This window comes from Gavia stellata, chromosome 16 (genome assembly GCF_030936135.1).
Source record: "Gavia stellata isolate bGavSte3 chromosome 16, bGavSte3.hap2, whole genome shotgun sequence".
NCBI classification, from domain to species: domain Eukaryota; kingdom Metazoa; phylum Chordata; class Aves; order Gaviiformes; family Gaviidae; genus Gavia; species Gavia stellata.
In genome coordinates, this window is record NC_082609.1 from 2,068,695 (window position 1) to 2,093,545 (window position 24,851).

Consider the following 24,851-nt stretch of genomic DNA (forward strand, 5'->3'; position numbering starts at 1 on the left):
CAGGTGGAAATAATCCTTAGGACAAGTGCTCAGTTTCTGGCATTACCCTTTAAGGCACCTTCTGCCAAGTCCACTTAACTCTGGGCAGGCAGAAGGCTGAAGAACGTTAGCTATTGCGATGAAGACTCAGACCCGGGGTACTGTTGGGTTTTGTCTTTTTTGGTGCAGATGTCCAGACCCTTTAGCGGGTGGTGTCGCGGTGGGGTGATTTAAGGCGAGGGGCTCAGCAGAGCCAGGGAGGCTCAGCACCGCCCCCGTGGGCAGGCAGGGCCGCGCTGCCCCTGTCCGTGGTGCTTAACCGGCCCCGGGCCCTGCCTGCACCGGCCAGGTTTGCCCGCACCCCTACCCCTGTCCTCACCCGCTTCTGGAAACTGCTCTTCATCCCTGCGAAATAAAGGGATTCCCGCATCCCGAGGGAGGAGGAAGGCAGCGTGCAACGTTCTCAGCCTCATTTGCATATTTGCCAAAGACAAATGTCCTGAGGTTACAGAGAATAATTTTTTTTTCATGTTGGTTTGAAGACTCTTCCTCTGAAATTGAGTTTTGGTCACACACTGTCTGCTAAGGAGGTTCAACCTATCACTGCTGTCTGCAGGGACTGAAAGAGTTGTAACTCCAGCTTCTGCTTATGGACTTGCACCCGGTAGCCAGAGTTCAAGGTAGAAGAGCTGCCCCCTTAACTTGGTTATGAAGAAACAGAGACGCAGGAATTGCATCCCTCAGGGCTTGCGTGGCTTCAGAGGCGGCAAGGCATGTTGCTGAGGAACACTGAAACCTCAGGACTTGTGATGATCAGGTCCTTTGCATGCTGAAGCATGCCATCGCTGTTGGCTTTCTGTTGTCATTCTGAGTGGCAGTCCCCCTTGGCCTGCGACCTGCAGGACCATCAGGTGTGGCTGTACCAAAGGAAAAGAGCTTCAGGAAGAACTCTGAGTGGTGCAGGCGAAGCTCAGCATCCAAACAAATTAACTCTCTACAGTGTTTTTGTATAATTTTCACAGAATTTGATTGTATCTCATGAACAATCAGAATATGACATAACTCATAAACGTCATCGTCTTAAAGCAAGAGAGGTAAATGACACAAAGCAAAGAGAATATGGTTAAAATATGCTTGTCATCCATTCACTCATTCATTTAGTTAGAGATGGGACTTGCCTTTATTCTAAAGAAAGCTGTTAGACTCTTCACCAAGTATGGCTTTGAACAGCCAGAGTAACGTTACCTTGTAGAGAAAGTAGTAAAAGTTCTCTTTGAAGCTTGTGAATTTTGCGTAGATGAGGTGGGTAGCTCTTAACACGCTTTGACTGGAGGAAGACAAATCAACCCTGAACTTGCCATAATGCAATGATGGAGAGCAAGTGCTATTCTATCGGCAGAGCCGCAGCTGTTCCAAAGAATCTGCACCTGGATCTCCCCCACAGGACATACGCAAAGAACATCACAACTTTATTTTCACTTTTAAAGCGTAAAATACATCTAAAAACTAACTGTGTTGTTTTCATTTAAACTCTACCAAATCATGGTGATTCTTAAAGCCAGGCACAGAAACACGTAGAAAGATGCGAAGTTTAAAAGTCTAATAGTTTCAGACTCTAGCTAAAATTGTTACAAATCTTCAGTAGTACATGATGTGAAGGAACTGTATTTTCAGATGCCTTCATTCAAGCTTTATCAAGTTAGGCAGCTAAGCCAGTCTGTAATACACAATTATTTGAAATTCTAATGAACGTATGAGCCTAGGGAGCTGACACTGCATTTCATGATCTCAGAGCACTGGTCAATGTTCTTCTTTATCCTGTAGAATGTTTCCACATATTCAGAACGGCCCAGAAGTTCCACAAAATCTTCATCGTGAGTTATCACCAGAAGCTGAAAGTTACGCTGTTGTAAGCGGCTTTTTATTATCCTACAAAGAGATATTATTTAGTGTATGTTTATCTAAATCACATTCTGGTTTTATAGAACTTGTAAACACATAGTACAAAAATATTGAACTATTGATAATAAACGACATGAACGGTCAAGCAATCTAACGCAGATGAGCCACTCTTTTTACCCATGTTAAAAAATTCCCACATTATTTAAGAAATATTTTTCCTCTTTCAGATAAAGGATAGGGAATCTAAAACTACTGCTTTGCATGTATATTTGCAGATGTCAACAAAGATATGCCAGCTTAAAATATAATTCATTTCCGCCGACTACTATCAACATTTGAAAAATATCCATCTTTAAGCTTCACAAGAAGAGATCACTTACTCCACCAAGGCATGTGCAAGAGACTCTATGTTTTCTCGATCAAGATTGGTAGTAGGCTCATCTAGTGCCAATATGCCACAGTTGAGACAGAATGTTTCTGCTAGAGCAAGACGAATAATAAGAGAAGCAAGCACCTAAGGGGAAAAAAAAAAAAAACACACCACCAAAATCTCACTCTTTGAAGTGTTTATAGAGGAACTACAGGTAACATGCTAATTTTAATGCCATTACAAACCATGTCCGAAGTTTACATAACAATGTGCTGATAGTTCACAAAATGACAATAACTAATTAGTTACTGAAAAACTACATTAAAACTACAAGTTTTTGAAAGATCCACTCTACAAAGTACTGTTGGAAAAATGGCAGAGAATTCAAATACTCAAAATTCAGGAGATATTGGAAGTAAGGATTCCAATCCGAGGTAAAGGTGCTACAACATTGCCATCTGCATTATCCCTGTACTCTGCTCAAGCCCCACCCTACTGCAGCAGGGATGGTGGAAATTTGTACACGGATCACTAAGTTTGAGTTACTGAACTCCTGACTACTTGCTAAAAGTGAAGACAGTAGGATTTACCACCTTACATGTTAGTTTTGTATTAACATGCCTAATGATATTATTACTAGATCTCCTGAACTAGTGAAAATTACAGAACACCCAATGGAAACTGTGCTGCCGAAAATACTTTCCAATTATCATGACTGCTGGCATCACAGCTCATGATCAAAGAATTCTCAGAATATAAGCTAAGAAACTGTGAACAAGTTTCACTCTCATTTACATAGGACTCTAACGTAACATCCTAGACTACTTTAGGAGAGGACATATTTTTTACCTATACTGCTGTTTTATAAGATTTGGATTTCCCCCAAAATTAGTATGGAAAAGGCCTGGCTGCCAATGAAACTCTGCTGGAGTAAGCAACATGGTGGGAACTACTCTGGAAGTAGGCAGTTTGTTACTTCAGGTAATGGCAATTCTCCCTCAACATCAGAGAGATCTAAAGCTGTTGCCATCATAGCCCTTTCAGCTACTACAGAAGAAAGGGAGCCAGAAAGCTCCAGCTCCCACTGCAGAAGAGGAAGGAGAATATATCTCCCTCATACAACTGCAGTCTCCTTGGGCTCGATTGTCACTGGCACCTTCTATTTACAGTGCAGCAGGCACAAAGAATGGGCAGAAAGTGTTCCAGCAGGGAAGAAGTAAGAGCAGCCTTGGCTGCCTTTTTGTCCCTTTTTACTACCTCTGCATTGAGGAAGATCGCTTGTTCTGGTGGAAATGGTTCATCTAAGGAAGAAGCAGAGCTTCCTGCTGTAATACTGCAAGTATCTTTGGTTGCCCAAGCTGCATAACCAAGATGCCAAGTGTCAAATGGCTACAAGCATTATAATGTGGTATCAGGCCACTTGGCCAGTGTGCACTGTTAAAGTACCGAGACAGCTGAACGGCCAGACTGCAGAGCTGATAGCTGACACAGATAGGACAGGATGAAATGCAATGCCTGAAAGTATGGCATGGTATGGTATTTGGTGACATGAACCGAAAGGTTATATTCAGCAGCAGGGGAGAGTAGCATAACTTGCAGAAAAAAAGGTCTTCTCATACTTAGAGGTAGACGCAGCTGTGAAAAGAAGACCAAGGGCCAGCCCTCAGGAAGGAAAAAATACGGGAGCAAGTCAATAGACCTACAGCTATGGGAACCTTAGTGGTAACTAGCAAGAGACAGACTGGGAGGATTTGAACTCGAGGAAAGAGGGAAGTTGAACACTTCACTCCTGCAGGGACTCAGACCGGTCTCCAACTGAAACAATGGCTTTTGGCACCTCAAAATAGGGTTCAGATGTTCAGAATCATATATTGCATACTGTCAGCAAAATCCAGATACAGTGAAGGAAAGTTGTACAGAATTGTAAATTAGTGTTGGAGCCACCTGTTCTTCACGGTCACTTCAGAATGCGTTACTCTTTTGCATTCACCTCAGTCAGTTTTCAGAATCCTCTTTACTGCATACTAAAAAAGCTCTATTACCTTTTGCCCAGCACTACATCTTCCTCGCATATCCAGTGCTGTATCTCCCTTTATCATTACTACTCTATAATTGTAACTTCTTCTTTTATCAGAGGCTGTGACATTCTCATCTGCATCAGAACGAATTTCTATATATTCAATATCTGAAAATGGGAAGGAGACAGTTTTTACATTATTAAAAATATTTAAAAAATATCATAGGATTAAACAGAGCTGAGAGGTATCATATGCAGTAACCATCAAAAATTCTCTTCATAACTCCCACTAATAGATGTGTCTTTGAAATTAATTTTTTCCAAAATTGAAGGAATGAACTCATGCATTTCCCCTGTCTCAAGGAAACCATAACTTTGGAAAACACAGAAAAGGGAAAATTACGTCTATTTATCCTGTAGCTAACTACATAATGTGTAATAAAGGAGATTATAGTAGTAACCAACAGATGTAGCCTTTAGAATGGAGCCAACTATTTTCAGATCCTGGATTTTCAGTATTTTGAACAAACACTTTTCAGTACGCAGTGCTCAATATCAAATGGATACATATGGGCAAAACTACAAAAAATTACACACCTTGTCCTCTGTAGGTGCTTCGCCAAAGGTCACGAATTATTTTATTGATTTCTTCCATCTTCATGCTATGAAATGTCATTATTGCTCTAAAGAACAACAACAAAAAGTGCAAATTGTTATAGGTGCGGCCATGGACTGCTATGGACTACAGGAGCTTTAAGGAAGGCAGCAGCTCCCTTTCCATTCCCTAAATACTTTTACTAAAAATGTAGTAAGTACTAGTTCATTTTGAATGCGTAAGTATCTAAAGATTAAACACACTCTATTGTGTAAATAATTCTACTCTCACAAACAGCTCAGTCTCAAGAAGCCAGAGAGTAATGAAGACAAAAAGATTTGCAGTCAGTCACTCAACGGAGAGCAAGTTTACCTGACTTTTTAAGAGATTTATAAATTATGTGTGAAGTGTATTTTCAGACTGATACCAAGAAGATGGATCTGATGTTAAGTCTTCCAAACCAACAGTAGTGTTGGTATCAGCACAGTCCCCAATAGTGCAAATAACTGCATCTCAGTAGGAAAGGAGAAGCCTGTGAAGTTTTCTCAGAGCAGAGAATACTGTATCGAGAATATAATTTATAATTACCCAAAACAGACGTTATGACTTTCTCTTCAGCAGCAAGAGTAAGATAGGATGTCATTAATAACTTTCAATGTAATTTCCCCAGTTAATACACTGACATGACTTCAGTTCAATAATAGATGATTCCTTATGAAAGCATTCAAGAAAGGATAGGATGCTACATTTGTAACTTGGCTTTTTCAAGAAAAAGTGCTCAGTAATGAAAAAAAATGCTTGCTCCATTTATGCCAATGTCTTCTTTCAAAAAAATATGGTGGAAATAAAATATGCTTCTGAAATGGACTTTTACATATACTTTTCCTACCTTCCCTCTTACAGGAAGTACCTCCACCTGTTCTGGGGAATACTGAAGAATCAACTCTAATAGGACTTGTTTAGTCTGAAGAAAGAAGGAAGTGTTTTCAACTACTTACTTAATTAAACCAAAGAATGCATTCCTCATCAATATTTATCATAAACCTCTAAATATTAAGTCAATAAAGATCAACTGATAACACAGAACACCCAAAATGTTGGTTTTCCCAGCTACAGATACAGCTTTCAATCTCTGGCCATTAGAGTTAACATTTCGTCTCGCTGATTTTTCAGACGATTACCAATAAGTGATGTTTATCTATTTTTCTTGAAATTACAAGACTGATTTCCTGTTTTGCCTTAAATAGAAACAATAGATGATTTGATACCATACAAAAAGATTCTGAATTCTAAAAGGGAAATTCTTGGAGTGCATTTCCATTTAAGCTGAAAGGGAAGAATTATACATGCTCTGAACAATTTAAGTCTTCACAAAATAGATTTTGGATTAGTTTACATTCTAATATTAAATATATTTATTTTATCATTAAAACTGATTAAAACAAGGTTCCTCTAGACCACTGTGTTTAAGAACCACTGAAACCTGTCTTTTCAACTTGGAAAGTTCTCATCTATTTAGTTCCTCTCCTGTACCCTCACCCACATTACTGCTCTTCTGTGCTCCTTTTCCAGCACTACTAGACCCCTTTTAATACAGGGGACCAAAATTCCGTACTATTTTCAAGACATGGGTGTATTGTGTATTTATACAGTGGCCCGAATGTTTCTCTTTCTCTTTTTTGTTCTTAATATTCAATTAATCTTTCTGTCACTGAGCACCAGTTTCGTATTTCCTGAAACACATCCACTGATTCCAAGATCCTTCCCTATTGTCCATCAAGTTGCAACAGCTCATTGCAATTCCATCATTATAACTGAACATAGAGGGATTTTTAGGAAGCTATATGTTTTACTCCATATTTGTTTACAGATTTTGAAATGCTATTTTTGGCCAATCAGTCCAAGACTAGAAAACACGCTTCCAGAGGAAGCAGAAACAATCACAAAGTTTACTACACTTTCCATCAAATGCAAGACATGCTTCTTTCGATCTTGCCTTCTCTCATATAAGCACAAAACCACCCACACTGGAAAAGGGGAAAACACACCTCTATATTGTAATATTGTTTAATGAAAACACAATTGTTTACCTGAGAAGATGATCATGGGGAACAGGAAATCTACCTGGAATATCTTATTCATGTTAAGATACAACCAGAAGATGCTAAAACATACTGCTATAGAAATGAAAGTAGTGTGAGAGACTATGCAAGAAAGATCTGGGTTAATAATGAAGGATTTAAACACAGATTTCACCTTTCCTAAACTCATACCGTGGAGTTTATGTATTTTGAGAGAACATGTGGTACAGACGTTTAAGAAACACACTCTCCCACTGCGTATCCTGTAATACTTTCCTCTCTTTCCCTCAAAAAACCAAAACCCCAAACCAAAATTACAGGAAGAAAGGAAAACCATCAGAAATTTTGGGAGAGACACTTACAAAAGCTTCCTAAAAGATGCCTTCAAGTGGAAAAAAAAAAGCTACAGAGGAATAGGGTCAGAGAAACAGCCTGCAGCTCCACTGGCTCTTCCACATGTTTTCATATGAAAAATGAAGCTGAACATGTTTACTGCCTGGACATTCTCTAACCACCACAGGCAACACAGAAAAAGATTGTTTCACACCAAGAATTCAGCACAGAAGGCACAGGTGGGTGATGTGCTGGGTTCACTCACTATTATCTCTTAACTTGAATTGCTGCATTGCAAATATGAGTCCTAACACGTAAAGCCAGAACTCAAAAAGGGTCCTACAGAGAATTGGCAATAAAATTATAATGATCACTGGACTCATCTATGACTATATTAAAGTCCAATTATTACCATCGATGCATTAACTGTATGTACATTTATAGGTTAACTTACAAATTTCCTACATCCTACCAATCCTGTGCTGTTTGTAGCGTATTTTAATTAATTCACTTTAAAAGTTGTATCTTGTTATCTTAATATTTAAATGCCTGATTTTATAAAGAGAAATAATTGTATATCTTAAAGAATTATATCAATTTACTATCTCTAAGTCAGCCCCGGAAGTCTGAAATTGAAAGCTGCTTTTGCATCAAGGTTATCAATAGCAGTAAAGCCTAAAACATTTAAGAATTACCCTCATATGACAGTACTTACTTATCAAGAGCCTTGTAATAAAGGTCCAGATCTTTGTTCACCAGCTCTGTTGTTCTCATAACAATCATCATCTCCCTGTATTTTTCCTCTGCATCTCTGAATTGTGATTCTCGGAGTTCCTTTTTCAACCGAACAATCTCTTCTTCAAATCCACGTTGTCGGCCAAGTGCAACATGATGGTTTCTTTTCAGAAGTTCTATTTTCTCATCTAAACGTTTTTGTTCACTGTGAAACCGTAATTAATATAGAAGTCTTTTGTATTTACTGTTTCACAATTTTTTAATCAGGGTTCTAATTCTGAGTTTATGTTAGACAGTAGCTCATTATATTGTCTTTATAAAGTCTGTAATGGTTAAAATTACAGTACTAATGTCATGGAAATTAAGACATTATTGAAATAATATTTTGAAGTTTGTTAAGAACATATTCAAATCACCACTCTGAGTTGGAGAAGCAAGTTATCACGTTCGAATGCCAAAGTGCTGTATGTTGAAATATAGAAAATAATTCATTTCATAGGTGGAATTAAATTAGGATACTGAGCAAAATAAGGCAAATTAATTGGGTAACCTCTAGAAAGCTAAATAAACGGTTCACACATAAGTACCAGCATAGGGCTAATTCCCTTCTGAAAGTGTTTATTATCTAAGCAATTAACATTAACTACTGAAATAAATATAAAATTTGCTGTTGAGACCTAAGTGAGCAGAATGAAAATGAAAACTAAATATTCTTATCCAGAGACATGAAATATTTTTAAATGTGGATTTAGAAGTGGAAGTCATTAAAAAATGGATTAGATTGGAACAGGTATATGCACATGTACACATACGTGCATTTCTACCTAGAAGCACTATATAATTTCACTGAGTCATTTATGTTGTCGTCATGGGGACATTTTGCAAACATCCTCCTTTGAAGGAGGAAGTGGTCTACATGAATGGGGAGAAAGGGGGACCAGGAAACACACCAAAACACAGTTAATATTACATTCAGACATTCAGTGAATTCTTGTGCAAAACATGCCATTCTGTTTTGAAGATGCTTACTTTTTCATTTGCGAGACTTCCATTTCTCCCATCTCCTTCACAAGGTGTTTTATATTGTCCTCAACTTCTTTTAGCTCTTCATTCCTTTTCCTCAAAGTAAGATTATCCTCTAGCCACCTTTCCTGTATCTATCTCCACAGAAAGCAAGTTGTTGTATAATGTTTCAGTACATTGATTCTCAATTACGAAGTATGAGGCCTGCACAACTCTATTTTAGGCTTGCAGCATGTTTTAAATTGACAACAACGAAAATTATCACAGCGAGAACTTGTGCTAGAAGTAGGGTGTAATGGAAATCAGCAGTATTATTTAATATTTCAATCTGAAATAATACTTACAGTATTTATTGTCACAGGCGAACACAAGAGTGATCCTGTGTGCAAGTATTAATCAATGTTTCAAATGGGGAAAGTAATTTAGGATGAGATTTATCAAAGTCCCCCATCTCAGTTCTACAAGTTAGACAGTAAGTGGTGGGGTAGAATGGGGAAAGACATCCTTCCTATAAAGAATGTAAACGGTATTTGAAATATATCCACAAGAATTTAAAGTACATGACAAAATCTGGAGCAACTAGCATCTTTTGGTACCTGCAATTCGGTACCTTACTTCAGAAGACAGGTATTCTCCACACAAAGGTACTTTTGAAAATGTTGGCTACTATCCCCACAGACTTAACCCTTTTGGAAATACCAAAAGAACGTTTTTTTAAAATTAATCTCCTTTTGCATATACAAGTCTCAAGACTTTTTTCAGCCTAATGCATGTATAGCAGCTATTCTGACTAACAACTAATTAAGTAAATAAGGAGGAGGCAAACTTTGCACCACTACAGACCTAGGCAGACTTAAACCAAACCCAGAAATTATTTCAACTATGTAAAATATACTTTACTGTAAAACAATACAACTACCTTTTGAGTGTCAATATCTTGTCGAATCATTTCCATCTCTTTACTTATCTTTTCCTTCTGTTTCTCACAGGCAGCTAACTGAGAATTTACTTCATCAAGTTCAGACTCCTTTTGCTAAAGAAATAAAATGGTATATGATTTAAACTCAAGAGTGCTTTTAATGTCAACTTTTTATTGACTGTTTTTTAGGTTACCTTTTTGTAGTCTTCTTTTCCTTGTTGAATATAGTTCTCAATTTCTTTCACATACTTGTTTATATCCTTAACTTTCTCTTTTATTCCATTTATCTGCAGGGAAAATATTTCAAATGAAATGCAGTCTTATGTCTGAGAACTGATATATTCTGTATCAAAGATTAGATACTGGGTATCAAAGCACAATTCCTTATCATAACTGACTTTAGTTTACTAATAAAGCCTTCAGCTTTTGAAATCCAGATGCTCCTTATTACCATGAAAATGTTTTTCAAAAGAAATGGTAAATCACTCATTTGTGCTTACACACCAGGACCACTTCACAAAAGAAAAACAGGTTTGTCTCTTGGCAAAGACAGGTTACAGTTATCCTTGCTATTTCTCTTAGATCTGTTGGGAAGGGCTTTTAATACCATTGGTCACTAAATATTGCCAAATGTCCCTAGAAGCCTTTTGACAAGACTGTCAAAGGTTAATTACAATTGAGTTCACCCTCTTACTTGCTTATGTTCCTTTTCTCCCCTAAAAGTTGCACCAATCTAAAGCATTCAGTAAAGTCACTGCTGTTTCCTAAAAGCAAACTCATTACCATGGCTTCCATCCGTGCCTGAAAAACAATATATAATCCTATCTCCCAGCTATGCCAAAAGCAAACAAACCTTCTCTTGTGTTTCTTTATTACTTGCACTCCTTTTATTCATTAGATCCTCCTTTTCCTGCTGCAGTTTTTCTAAAGTTGCGTCCAAAGGAAATACCTGTTCTTTTGCTTCCTGCAAAGTAATTGGAGAAAGTCCTTTTTATTTTCTCATTCTGTTAAAGATCAACAATTTTTCAAGTGGTAAAAAAAAATTATGTGGTTACTTTTTTTTTTATTTTTGGGGGTGTGTTAAAAAAAAAGATGTGAAAATACGTTTTAATAAAGTTCTGGAAATTCCCAAAGATATGCAATAGCAAAACAGGACAAACATTTAAAAATTCATCTTATTTGCTAGGATTACAGACAATGTTAAATATAACAAGATTGTTTTTTTTTCCCCCAGGACAACAAAGCTAAGGGTTAACAATTAAGAGTATTTCCTACCTTGATCTCTCTGCCTAAGGACTGAACCTCAGTGGTTAACTCCACTGTTTGTTCCTCCAGTTGTCTACGACGCTGCATGCTGCTGGAAATCTGAAGTTTCTCTGCTTTAAGCTCATTAACCGTACTCTTTAGCTGCTGAATCTGATTTTGCTGGTCTTGCTTGAGTTTTTGATTTAACTCAATTTTACCAGTAACTGCGGATGAAAACAAACACCGAGTGAAACAGTCACTCTGTTATTAAAAACATTTATAGTCTTCCTTTTGACAATTTAAATTAAGCTAGCATGACCCCTCAAAATCAAAACAACAAACTATTAGAATACAGTTATTTCAAAATGTAAAATAAGTAAAACTAAAGTTGACATTTTTAATGGCAGCAAGTTTAGAACATTATTTTCAATATAAAAATGAAATACCAGTTTTGTACGACCTACCTGTATCCCACAAGTGTTTTTTCTCTTGTTTTTCTTGGCTTACTTGTAGAACAGTTCTACTTAAATCAACCCCCAGCAGCTTAGCCTCCTGCTGAGCAATTTTTCTCTCAACGTCCCTAATATCAGTCTGAAAGCATGAGGAAAAGTACTATTATTATTGTATCAGTGTTTAACAACGTATTTTTTATCTTTGGCACATGAGAACAAGCTTGCGGCTTGAGGCACACGTGACTCAAGACCTTCAAATTTATCTCCTCTGCTGGAGCAACGTCACAGCATTAGCAGTAAGATTATGTCGGCCCACAGGCTGCTAGACACTGGAATTCCTAATTGTGAGAGGAAATCAGTCAATACGGATGGATGGGCTTTTGACACCCCCAGCCCACCCCAGAACAGTTACAGGTGCTACCTGCCCCTGCGACAACGTAATTGTTGGCGCCTCAGGAGCTGCTGCCACCTCCCACCCGTGAAATTCTCTCAGTACTTTGCCTGGCCCCAGGTTTTCCGCAAAATTGTCCCTCTCATGGTTCTCAGTTGAGCAGATTTTGTGTTGGTAATAAAGGCATGAAGACTGTTCAAAACAGTCTCCTATGTCAGAATAATAAAAGGTATAGGATATCCATTCCCCTTTACCATATATTCAGATGGCACAGAACAAGGAAGTACATGTGACAAGATTTCAGAAAGTACACTGAGTAGATGCTGAGGACACACTGAATGATAATGACAGAAGCCTGACTATGAGGACTGAAAAACACTTTGGTATACTTGTGTTCATGCTCAAGTTCTCGATTATACCTCTTTTTCCAGTTACTATAGTACATAACTGAATCAGAACTCAAGGGACCCTGTGGTCCTCAAAAGAAAAAATCATTACATAAAACTTCAAGTTCTATTAGTACCAAGATCACCTAAGTTATGCTGTCTTTTAAAGTATTTTTACTTTGATTGAGAAGTCTTAATATCTCAAATTTTTGTCGTGTTATTGAATAACTACATATTTAAATGCTAGCAAGTACCATTTTATACATAAAAAAAAATTACCAAAGCATACCTGGTACCTTTCCATTAGCGTTATATCCTGTAAACGAGCCTTGGCACCTCCTTCCTCAGACAAAGCTATCCGCAAGAGTGATTCCTGCTCTTCTATCTCACCCTTCAGGCCTGTTAAATCCCTGTTTGCATTCTGTATCTTGTTCCTCAAGTCTGGTATGTCCCTATCTTGGAGTTCAACTACAGTTTGCCTTAAATAAAATACAAATCCATAAAATTTCCTTTGTCAAAAACAGCAGCATAAATGCAAGACATTCAAGATCACAAAATCTGTGATATGATTTAACAGTGAAAGACTAAATTTAGCCAAAATAGTATCCCCTGAACCTTGCCCATGTTCGATTAAGCTTATGTTATATACCCAGTGAAGGTAACCCATCCCTCATTTTAGACAGGTGAGATGAAACAAACAAGCAAACAAAATCTCTTTTGTTTTTTAAGTTAATTACAGCAAGTGCTCATGAGAGGGTCCAAATCCACTGTACAAGAGTGCCCTCTTGTGAAGGAAAGGTCTACCCTCTATCATATATTCTCCAAATTCTCTCAGAACAAGGGTCTGCAAATGTCTTGAGACTAGAGCCTCCTCACCTACTTGCAGGAAACCTGCATACTCTTACTTTAAATGCTGTTCATACGCTAAGAAAAAGAAAAAACAGGACTGACAAAAACTCTTTAGGGCTAGTGTTATTTGTTTATATTTTGGAGGGAGGCAACAGGAAAAGAAAAGGGAGGCAACAACGAAACAGCCTGTCTACTGTTTTCATAGCTTTAAAAATACAGACTAATTCAGCCTGGAAATTGGAAAGTACTGTAGGCACCTTGTCTGAATTTGTTAGTACTTCCTACACTTCGCATTACCTGCAAGTTCAAAGAAAAAATACAACATAAAAAGGTTTTTTAAATAACTAAAATAAAGGAATAAATTCAGTCCAATCTAATACGGGTTATCAGTATCAGAGACAGAGATGCATTCCCAAACGATGGAACTGCACGTGACTGAACCTCAGGGAAACATAAATGGCACTGGGAATCCACTATAAAATCCAGAGATGCCTTTCTAGAACATCACCACTCATATGACTGCCAGCAACAAAAACTATTGTTAAAGGAGATATAAATCAAGCCATTATTAAAGGGTGTTTAATATAGGTTCAGTTCCCATTCTGTCTATACAACTTCCATTTCAGCATTTTTAAGAAACATATTTAAGGTGACGTGGTATGAAAACATTTCAGTAACAACAAAAACAGCCTGTCCATTTTAAATTAAAATGATAAAAAAAACAAGGAGGGGAACTGTGCCTGTATGGTGTAAATGATCGGTAGAAAAGTAAGTATATAACCACTTTTTCTGCCTCTCACGAGAAGCTCCAAAGGACCAGAAATACCAAAAATATAAAATAGTTTAATATTAAAAGTCCAAATGAGCAGAGAACAAATGCTAGCAAAATATTTATCTCAACGATGAGATTTTTGAATGAACTAATTAGCCCTAAAATAAAGCTTCCTTGATGTCTGCGTAATTTTTAATAATCCAAAAAAACCAAGCATTTGAAAGAAAACAGCTTGCAACAGTATGGTTTAAGTACTTTACCTAAGTGGTTTAAGACTCATCATTTCATCACGTTTTTTCTCTTTTCTTTTAAGCTCAGACTCTGTAGACTTCAGTTTGTCTGGAGCAAGACGCAGCTTAGACTGCAGATCACTAATTACATCTTGTAGTTCGGCCTCTGTTTGAAACACCCTTTGACAAACTGGACAACATGACTGGTTTTCCTCTGTCAGTTGTGTAATGAACTGTGAATAAACTGCAGTGGCTCCAGCAAGCACAGCTGGTTTAAAAAGAAACAAAAAGACTTTACATTGAGTAAACAGTGCATAATCAGATCTAAACCAGGTATGTATTTACCATAAATGAAGATTATAATTATAACCCACAAAATCACAAAGGCAGGAAACTGAAATGGACCTAAAGTGACCTGGTCTGAATTCAGTGCTGCCCCTGCTTTAAGCAGGTTGCCCTAAATCACCTCCTGAAGTCCTTGCCAACCTGAATTATTCTACGAGTCTCTTGTGTTAAACCATGCTCATCCCTCTGTAATTGACAGTGGAAGTGAGTACTTCCTTCAGAAATTACTTTCTTCCAGTTAGTAGTAGGCCCTATGGGCCAAACCCCCACCAAACGGCTGGTTCTGTACTTGTCTTCACACCCGGCAGAGCCAAGCACTCAAACGTTTCCCTAGCTTTGAGAAGGTCATGATCTATGTAAGACAGTAAGCCAAAGCAGATACTTCATTTACACACAGTAAGAGAATTAACTGAAAGAATTAAAACAACTAGTCTTGCTTAAGTGTAAAAAAGTAGTAAATAATAGTAAAGATATGGAAAATTTGTTAAAAAATAATGAGATTCAGTAATAATCTCCCTTAAGTCAGTTTCTGTGCCTATTTTTTATCCTGCACAAGCAACAAACCCTCTCAGTATCTGTGGCTTACATTTACAACAAACTTTAGGGAAAAAAGTAGAGCTATATATGAATTTACCTCGCTGTTTTGAACTTTTTTCAATTTCATCTTGAAGTCTGCTCAGATCACTGTCAAAATCTTGGCTTCCACAAACATCAAAAAGTTTTGCTTCATGATGGGACAATTGCGCTTCCTTTTTTCTTAGCTCGTTACTGGCATAAGTTTTATCATATTCTACTGACGCCAGTCGTTTGCTGAAACATCAATGCAGAAACTCTTTTATTACAAAAACCCCCAAAGATTTCAAACTGTTTAAGCAAAACCAAAAACATGGGAAGTTAATCTGAAATTGATATTACAGAGCTGTTCACCAGTTCTTTAATGATTTTTTCAGGAAACCTACAGCGTCAACTTTTTATTAATCTAAGTATAGCATAAAGTGTTTCATTTTAATTCCCTTTTGTTTTCTAGATGCTTACTGATGAGAGACTCATTTCTAACAACGAAACCATACAAAACTTTATAGAATAATACAATATCAACTTTTTTCCCCTAGAGCAATTATTGCTTATGAGATATTATTGAACCTCTTAAGCAAAGAATTTTAGCATCCTTCTACTCATGTTCCATACTTTCGAACTATGCAATATTCTTATACTTAAAATCTTGGGGGTTTTGTTTTGTGGAAGTTTAATGTGTATCATTGCATAGTGTACTGATGCTACCTACTCTTTCTAACAAATTGGTTTAGATAATCAAATGAAATCAGGAACAGGTAATCACACTTGAACTCTGATATAGTCACTAACTACTCTGTGACTTGTAAGAAAGTCCTAAGACCAGCAATTTACACCCCCCAAGCACATTCACTCAGCTAGGATTCGTATAAACAATTAAGGAGGTTCCAGAACAATATTTTGCTATCTGCTCTTAGCACTGCCTTTAACATACTACAAATGTTGTGATTTTATTAACTAGCACAAAACATATCAACTATACATGACAAATTCTGCAGGATGCCTTCTTTGATTTTGCAGATACCTAAATAAACAATAATGAATTAAAATAACAAGTATGTTAAGCATACTAAACTTTCCAACATTTAAATTCATAATTACATAAATACTTATGGAGACATAATAAATTAAATTAATACCTACTTAAGGTCAGCAAGATTATCCCTTGTCTGATTAATCTTTCTATTTTTACCATGAAGCCAGTCTTCCAGTTGGTTTTTATTCGGAAAGTATCCCAACAGTGATGTCAGCTCATCAGAATGTCTTGATTTTACTTTTCTAATCTGCTCTTCTTTGTCTGCCTGGAGAAATGAAGCATTTAAAATTAATTTTTTCATATCTTCAAGTTTATGTCACTCAACACGTTCATGGAGCTAATGGCCTCTGTGAAGTCACACAGAAGCTTTACATATCATTGTTGATAAACACCTAAAAAATACACAAATCTTGAAGGGACTGTATTAATTTCATGTCCCTCTCTTATGAGACGATGATAGAAAAATTACCTTGTCTTTCTTCAGCATCTCCATTTGGGTAATTGTTGTGGTATGTAGATTCAACTGTTCCATCTCTTGATCCAACTTCCTAAGAGCTTTGTCCAGGTTTATTTTCTCATTTTGCAGAGTTCGTACTTCCAGTTCGAGTGTTTCCACATTGCTGTTGCTCTCAGCCTTCTCCAGCTCATGTTCCTAAACAAAAAATAAAAGCCCCGAAGACTTAAATAATTACACTAATCAATGAAGTTCTAACTAAAGGAAACAGAAGAAAGCTCTTAAGCTGCCCGGCAGCAGTATCATTAGCCGTTACAGGAATGACACAAGATTTGTAAAGAATACAAGAAAAAGGACAAAGGCTGTGATGTTGGCATGGGGAAAGTAAAGCAGATACTAGATGTGCTGTTCTGAACTGTAGTAGTGCCCCAAGTTGCTCATGCTTTTACCATAAGCCATAACCACATGATTTAGCTTCAGGAAGCTCACTTGCATTTAGTTTGATTCTCTGTATTTTAGCATCTACTGTACATTAAATTTGGAATTATCCTAGTGAGGAGGCTGGAAGAAACGCTGTCAAGCACTGAACTCATACACTGCTAACAAACATAATATATTTGGCTACAAAGGCAAAAACAGGTGTTCAACTGGGACATAAAACGCTTGCAACTTACAATACTTCATCAGATAAAATACTTAGAACCAACCAGCTCATCTCAAGTTATGTGGAAAAATGTAGGTAGTGTAGCATTTTAGGTCATCTTTTTCTGGCCCAATAATTTAAGACTGACTAATCTTATGATATCACCAGCTGCGGCTATTTCCCATGAGTAACTCACCAAGCAGAAGCAGTATATTCTATGCATGCACTGTACAAAATAAAGTAGTGAACAGTCCCTGCCCCAAAGAGCGCACCATCTAAACAGACAAAGCACAGAGAGGGTATTAAAAGGGCAAAAATGCAGCAGATGGAGTAAACATCAAGGGGTTTGTTTGTTTGGTTTTAATGATAAAGATGAAAGTTTTTATTTCAAACTTCTATAATTTTTTCAATTACATTAACTTACTGTCTTGACAATCTCCTGATCCAACTCCAGAATTCTGTCTGAAAATCCCTCCAACTGTTGCAATTCATATTTTACATTCTTCAGCTCAACTTGTTTCTTATTTTGAATGTCTGATTTCAGGTCAATGGTTCTTTCTAATCCAGTTTTCTTGTCTCTTATTTCATCTATCTGTTTTTGTTTCATTGCTTCTTTTCGTGCAAATTCTCTCTGAAAGAAGTCAGCAATAATATACTCGTTATTTTTTTCACAGGAAAACAACATTTAAAAACACTTCTTCACACTAACTTGCAAATATTCACCACCATAATACAAGACATTGAAATACTTAGATAACTAAAACTTGTCAAAAATTTTCTGCAGAAATGTTTCATTCATGATGCATTGTACCAGTAGTATTCTGTGAGAGCAACTCCATTTTGAAGATGACTTCAACAAAAAGTTGCTTATTTTTAAACCAGTTGCCCACCGTAATTCTTCCTCAGGCTTTTTAGCTTGTCATGTCACCTGCATGAGAGGGCTGCTGAGAAAAACCTATCTGAAGAACTGCCTGTTCAATAGCTGTGGCAGTTCAGATCACTTGATGACCGCTCTTAGTTCCAAAACGAATTTCCATGGAAAGATTCAGGCAACCCATAACAAAGAATTCTAGAAGAAAAAAAATGGCTTCAGTTCCACCCCCACCACATTATTCCTCTTCCTCCCAGCACCATGAAGCCACACGTGAACCAATAACACACTAATAACCAATACTAACTACATTACTAAAACAAAAATTCTTACCATCAAATGATTTGCAGCTTCTGTATCCCTGTCCTGTCTCTCCTTCAACAACCTGTGAAAACTGGTAATGTGCCTTTCATTAAAAGGTGCTCGCTCAAAACCATCTAACTCCAGCTGTGCTGCCAAAGACTGAATTAATGAATCCCTCGTTGTGATGTGTTCCTGGTGACGATCTGCTTGCAGTTGAAGACGACCTTCACAAAAAGAAAATGTGACATAAACACTCAAAAACTGAGGCAGAAGATACATTTAGGATTCAAAGTCAGTTGCATCTATTTTCTTAAAGTCTTTGAAACTGAAGTATTTTTAAACAACACAAAAAGCTCCAGAGTAAAAACAAGCTGCAGCTTGAGAGATTGCTATTTCAGGTAACTAAATTTTTATTATTAAATAAATCAAGAAAGTCTCTTAAAACACTAAAAATATTTTTCTGATAAACAAAGCCCAAACATATTTTATATGACCATGTATTTCGTGTCTGAACTACTACAGCTTTACTGAAATTCCCACAGTCCACCTAAAAAAGAATACACGATATATGAAAGAATATTATCCCAAAGCCCTCTGACTAGTCCCCAGCCCCCACCCGAGACACTGAGCACACCAAGCATTCAGCTTTCACGTTTTTCTTGCTTAAAACACACAATCACACCTGCTTAGCAGGCATTTCCATCACCTAAAGAAAGTACAGGCTCGAACAGTGAAAACAACTGTGTTGTAAACTGCTAGGCTGACATTAATCTATGCCACCGTAAATTATCTATTTGGAATCCTTTTATAAAGGACAGTCCATTTAAGAACAAAGGTACTAAGTGTTGTAATTATAGCTCAAAACCACAAGTGCACATTAGAAACTGCAGAAGAACGCTAGGACCTGTCCACCTGTCAGTCTCATACCATACCAGGCAGCTGACCCCAAATTCATACACATTTTAGGGGTTTTGTCCTTCAATTCTTATCAGTAGTTCCACTTCAGATCTTAATTACATTAAAATATAAATACAAGGTTATAGATGAAGTCTAAAATACCTCGTTCAATAAGTAGTTCTGATTTCTCACTGTTAAATCTCTGGCATTCTTTACTGGCTCTATCTAATTCACGCTTGCAGTCTGATAATCTCTTCTCCTTCTCCTTCACTGTTCTCTGGTGGTTCTGGTATCTGTCCCTTAGTTGTTCATCTGTTCCTTGAAAAACCTGTACACCAAAGACAATGCAGAATAAAGTCAGCTTTTTAACTAAATTTGTAAGCCAATTAATGATGTTTTTAAAAAGTACAGTTTTGACCATAACAGAATTCAAGAAATAAGACATAAACACCTGCACAGAACTTCTATATTAAGACATATATTAAGAAAAATTAAATATGCTACAAGCAAAACTGGAAAAAGAAAATGTATTTTTCTTAGGCTGATAAAACAAATGAATCTAAATTTTTACCACTAAGGAATTTCTCTCCATTTTTCAAAATAGTTTTAAATGCCTTGTCACAATCACAACAGAAGACTGACAATTATTTCTTATTTTAAGAGAAAGACATAAAAAAATCTCCAGGGAGATGAATAATATTAAGGTCAGGAGCCATCCCGTACTGGTCAAAACAAGTGCTGGCTATCAACAACATATTGTGAGAGGTAGGTATTTTCAAGTTACACACCACTGGGCATTGTTACCAGTAATTATCACTTTTATGAAAACTTCTGTCAGTATTTGCCTTCCTGGCAAGCTAGTCTGTGGTGGAGGGAAAAGTTACAAAAAGCAATTTAACCAAAATTACACAGAAACTAATACAGCTTTATTGAGCCGTATTTGCAATATCTGATAATACCAAGTGAGCTACGTGGGCTATGCAAATGTTCTTCACCAACATCTGATGCATAATAAAATATAAGCTTAGTTCACTGGGTAGCAAGAGACAGACTGATTCTTCAGCAGAAAGGATGGCGGCATGGAATTTAAAAGGCAACCTTTTCCATCTTCTGTTGCAGATCTTGATTATCTTTCTGCATCTGCCTGCTCCTGCTCTCCAGGGCTTTTACGTCGTTGTCTAGCCTCATTACTTTTATGAGATTCTGTTCAACTGCTGCCAGAGAACTCTGCAAAGGAAAGAACGCTGCAAGTAAAATATCTCACCAGCTTATGAATCCCATAATCAATTGTTCTATACAATATAGTTAGTTAAAGTGTAAAAACTTCAGCTTTATAAAGTATTTTTTAAAAATAGGGGGTTTAAGTCTTAGTTTAGTTTTTGTTTTAGTTACCGTTTATAAAAGTTTTAGTTACCAGCTAAATTTGAGAAAGAGATACTTTAAATTAAGCTACAAAAAACCCAATGCTGCTACAAGAATTTCACAAACTATATTCTTAAACCTCCAATGACTGTTTACAGATTAGACCAGCATCTGCCAGGTTTGTTGAGGTATGGCTTGATTCTGCTTCAGAGCAAAGGATGAGACGACACAACATAGAAGTGTAAGATTTTAATCAAGAAATGCATCCAGCTTTCACATTTTTCTGTGTTCTTTAGTACGTACATATTGTTTTGTATTAAAGTCTTAACGTAATTGTCATGCAAATTACCTTTAGAGGATCAAGTTGACTCTCAATTGATTTTACATTCTCCTTAGAAGCAGCCAGTTGAGCCTCTCTATTGTTAAGATGATCCTGGATTTCCTGTGCTTTTTCTTTATTCTGTTTTAGGTGTTTCAGTTCTGTCTGACACTCTTTAACTTTCAAGCTTTGTTTCAGTCGTACCTGACGGAGAGTTTCGAGTGCTTTAATATACCTTTAAAAAAGACAAAATTTCAGAACCTATTGGCAATATAGCAATACTGATGTAGGAAAGAATGCCTTAGACATTTTCATTAACACCTACATTATTAGAGAAGATATTTCTTACTTAGTTTTTATTTAATCACAGTAAAGAGAGAAACCTTGTTGCTGAAAAGATCTCATCAAATTTTTGTTTCAGGGCCTTCCCTTCACTTAATGGCCAGTTGGATTCTTCTTGGTGGCAGAAAATGACATTGTTAATCACTGATTTGGAAACACCGAGGGCGCTGATCATCTCTCGATCGATTTCTGCACACTTGGAACTCAGGCTGACCTTCTCGCCATGCCTATGTAGCACAGATAAAGAAAATCCCTGAAGAAGTTACCAGCAAATTCTTTTAAAAGTACACTGCATTTTTAACAGTATAGTCTCATTGTAACATACAGACTCAAAAACTTAATGAGTAACAATTTTTAAGAGTATAATTGCCAGTTCAACACATGCATTTAACACTGTGGATATTTGTAGTCAAGACTATTACCCAGTTTAAAACTATCCAGAACCACCAGAGGGAGCAGAACCGATCTGAAATGGAAGTAAGTTAACACACTTCTTAAATAGTGCAGCTCAGAGTTAAACATGGGCCAGCAATGATCTGAAAGTGAAAATCGGGCTAAAGGAAGTAAAGCCTACGTAATCCACACAATGCTATTTTCAAAGCGTATCATTACTAATACAATTTTCAAATAAATGCAAGTTAATAGATAGTAGTTCTTAAAAAGCAGTTCTTAAAGTAGCGGCTATCAAATGTAGGATTTTTGAAAGAGCTAATAGATAAAGTGATGAAACTACATAGCCTTAATCTAAGAGCACTGGTAGGTACTTCCAGGAATACATTACGAAGTTTTCTCTTGTCTTACACATAAAAACATACAAAATGCAAACCGATCTTCATGCCAAAGTAAGAAAAAAAACTTACTTGGTTCTAGTAATGACACCTTCAAGTGTTTTAAATTCTGTTTTCTTGCCTTTCTGGGTACAGACCATGGATCGCTGGACAGCTACGAGCTCTCCGTTTACATCTCGAAACTGTAATCGAATCTGAGCTCTAACATCTGTTTCATTGGCAACCTTTAGCAGAAACAAAAAAACTGAGTAAGGGAAATTCTTCTCAACATCCAAATGAATGCATGTCTTCCCAGCTGTGGGTAACGTTCTAATCTCCCCCAGCTCTTTGTTTTTCCTAAAACAATACAGACAGCTCATGTCTGCCTAGAACTTCAGCTTCCCTGTTTTCATCGCAACAGTGAGTGCAGTTAAGCATTTGACTTAGGAGTAAACACACATTAAATCTAGTCACTATGACTTTTACCTTTGGATCGTGAACAAATGAGTTTCCTTTGGTGCCAGGAGGAAAATCTCCAGTGGATATATATTTGAGACATTCAATGATAGTCTAAGAAAACAAAAATAAGAATATATTTATAATGGAAATTTAGAGTAAACAAGATGGACTACAGGCAAAAACACAGTAGCAGCCCAAATATTTACAATTAAGTTAAATATGCGAGAAGAGAGAAATAAGAAATAACATTTTATTTTTTGAGTATCATGAGAACATGGTACTTTGCAAAATCTGTTTTAATCAGGATCTGGATCAATTTCCTATGAAAAGTATCAGCCGGTGCTCTACAAAATCCAGGCATGAAAGCAGACCTCTAATAATGCTAAACAATACAATATTTACAGTAAACAGCAAGATTTTTGCAATGTTATTAATACTTTTCTGCAGAGATCGTTATTCCCATTCTGAGGCCTTTCAGAGCTATTTACAGTGCAAACCCAAACACAGAGTAAGTCTTACCGTTTTTCCTGCACCATTTGGTCCCACCAAAATAGTTAACGGAGTAAAGAAAGTGATAATTTGTTTGTCTTTATCCTCTACCCCAAAACTCCTCACTCCGAGGATACTCATTTTCTCAATCTTCGACATTTCTGCAGAACTTCTTCTCTTCCAAAGTCAGAAGTGTAAACGTTATAAATCCTGTAAAATAAAGCTTCATGAAAAATCTAGAAGGCAAAAATCACTGCGTATCACTCAAAGCTGACAACACATCTATACGAGCGCAAAATATTATGAACGTCTTTAAAAACACCGCTAAGGCTCTTCAGTTATGGCTCAAGGTACAGAACATAAAAAGGCAAAACTCTCATTTGTGTTAAACTGAGAAGCTAATCAGCTCCAAGTTAAGAGAGCTGCCATACTATTTATCATTAAATCAAAAACAATGGCCAAAAAGAACCCTTGAAGTGTATGAGAAACATGCTTTTTTCCACATCACAAAACCCACACACACGTGCTTTCAGAATGCCCCAAACACAACAGAGGCCCCAATATTTTTTTCCCTTTAAAAATCCACTGTTGTACTGCAATACCCAACACTGGGCCAGCTTCACTACCGCCTCTGTTTCTCTCAGGGCCGCATTCAAATCTGCACGGGACGGCAGCATTACCTTAGTCCTGGTGCGAGGGGGAAGAAGAAAGGCAGGAGGCTTTGCGGGCCACAGCTGCAGGGGCAGGCAGGGCCCGCGGGCCTGGGCACGGCTGGGAGCTGCCCCTGCCCCGGGGGGGAACTGATGGAGGCAACTCCTGCCCTCAGGCCCGATACTGACCCATGGTAAACACGTGTAGTTCAAGCGCGTATCTGTGTATTTCAGCTATGTTTCATACGGCCGAGAGCGCGTTGCTCAGAGCGCTCCCACTCCCCCCTCAGGGCCCTCCCCCGGGCAGGGCCGAGCCCAGGCGCCTGCCGGGACCCCCGAGGCGCCTCAGGGGAGGCCCAGCGGGGCTCGGCCCTGCCCGGCCACCGCTGCGGCTGGAGACGGGCGGCAGCGGTGGAGGGGCCGGGCGGCAAAGGGCATTTCCTGGAGAAACCCCGCTGCCGGGGCAGAGGTGGGCAGCGGGAGTTTCCCGCCCGGAGCCCCGCGCTGCAGCGGGGGTGGACATTTTCCAGGGAGCGACGATGGCACCGCCGCAGCGGAGGCGGCCCTTCCCCTGCCCGCCGCCGCCGCCGCCACCCGAGCCCGCCGCCTCCCCGCTCCCCCAGCCCGGTCACCTCCGCTCGCCGCCACGGTCCCGCGCGCCCCGGCAGCCACCGCGGCCGCCGCCGCCACGCCCCGGCAATGGCGGGCCCCGCCCGGCCGCCCGCCCCGGCCCGGGCTCGCTACCGCCCCCCGCCGAGCCCGGCCGCCCGCCGCCGCGGACAGCGGCAGCCCGGCGGCCCCGGAGAAAGGGGCGGCCGCGTCGCTTCCCCTGGTCCCCTCCCCTGGTTCCCCGCCCGCGCTTCTTCCACAGGCCCTGTGGGGCGAGGGGGGAAGGGGCAACGATGAGGAAACCCCGTTCCGGCTCTTCCCCACGGCCCTTCTCCTCATACCCGCGGCCTCTGTCATCCCTCGGCCCCTCTCCTCATCCCTCAGCCCCTCTCCTCACCCCCACGGCCCCTCTCCTCATCCCTCAGCCCCCTCTCCTCACCCCCACGGCCCCTC

The 24,851-nt window shown here is 38.5% G+C and overlaps 1 protein-coding gene across 1 annotated transcript; it reads right to left on the reverse strand.

Moving 5' to 3' along the window:
• Window positions 1-1,431: 1,431 nt before the first annotated feature.
• On the reverse strand, window positions 1,432-23,323 carry RAD50 (RAD50 double strand break repair protein). The gene is made up of 25 exons (XM_009816403.2): window positions 23,170-23,323; window positions 22,678-22,761; window positions 22,285-22,436; window positions 21,466-21,651; window positions 21,113-21,317; window positions 20,500-20,628; window positions 19,564-19,729; window positions 18,535-18,728; window positions 17,755-17,961; window positions 16,703-16,885; window positions 16,341-16,498; window positions 15,259-15,434; window positions 14,310-14,547; window positions 12,718-12,907; window positions 11,664-11,790; window positions 11,230-11,423; window positions 10,808-10,918; window positions 10,149-10,241; window positions 9,955-10,068; window positions 9,042-9,169; window positions 7,993-8,217; window positions 4,866-4,951; window positions 4,294-4,436; window positions 2,262-2,395; window positions 1,432-1,908 (listed from the first exon to the last, which is right to left on the reverse strand). Exons 1-25 carry the CDS (start codon window positions 23,296-23,298, stop codon window positions 1,722-1,724), a joined length of 3,939 nt encoding a protein of 1,312 aa, XP_009814705.1. The 5' UTR covers window positions 23,299-23,323; the 3' UTR covers window positions 1,432-1,721.
• Window positions 23,324-24,851: the final 1,528 nt, after the last annotated feature.

Excerpts from the sequence above, each read along its gene's own strand:
- RAD50 (XM_009816403.2), bottom strand. The coding sequence starts at position 23,298 with ATGTCGAAGATTGAGAAAATGAGTATCCTCGGAGTGAGGAGTTTTGGG. Across the intron at positions 16,886-17,754 it reads ATCAGGAGATTGTCAAGACA|GAACATGAGCTGGAGAAGGC; the intron begins GTAAGTTAATGT and ends TTTTTTGTTTAG. Across the intron at positions 14,548-15,258 it reads AAAAAGTTCAAAACAGCGAG|CTGTGCTTGCTGGAGCCACT; the intron begins GTAAATTCATAT and ends TTTTTAAACCAG.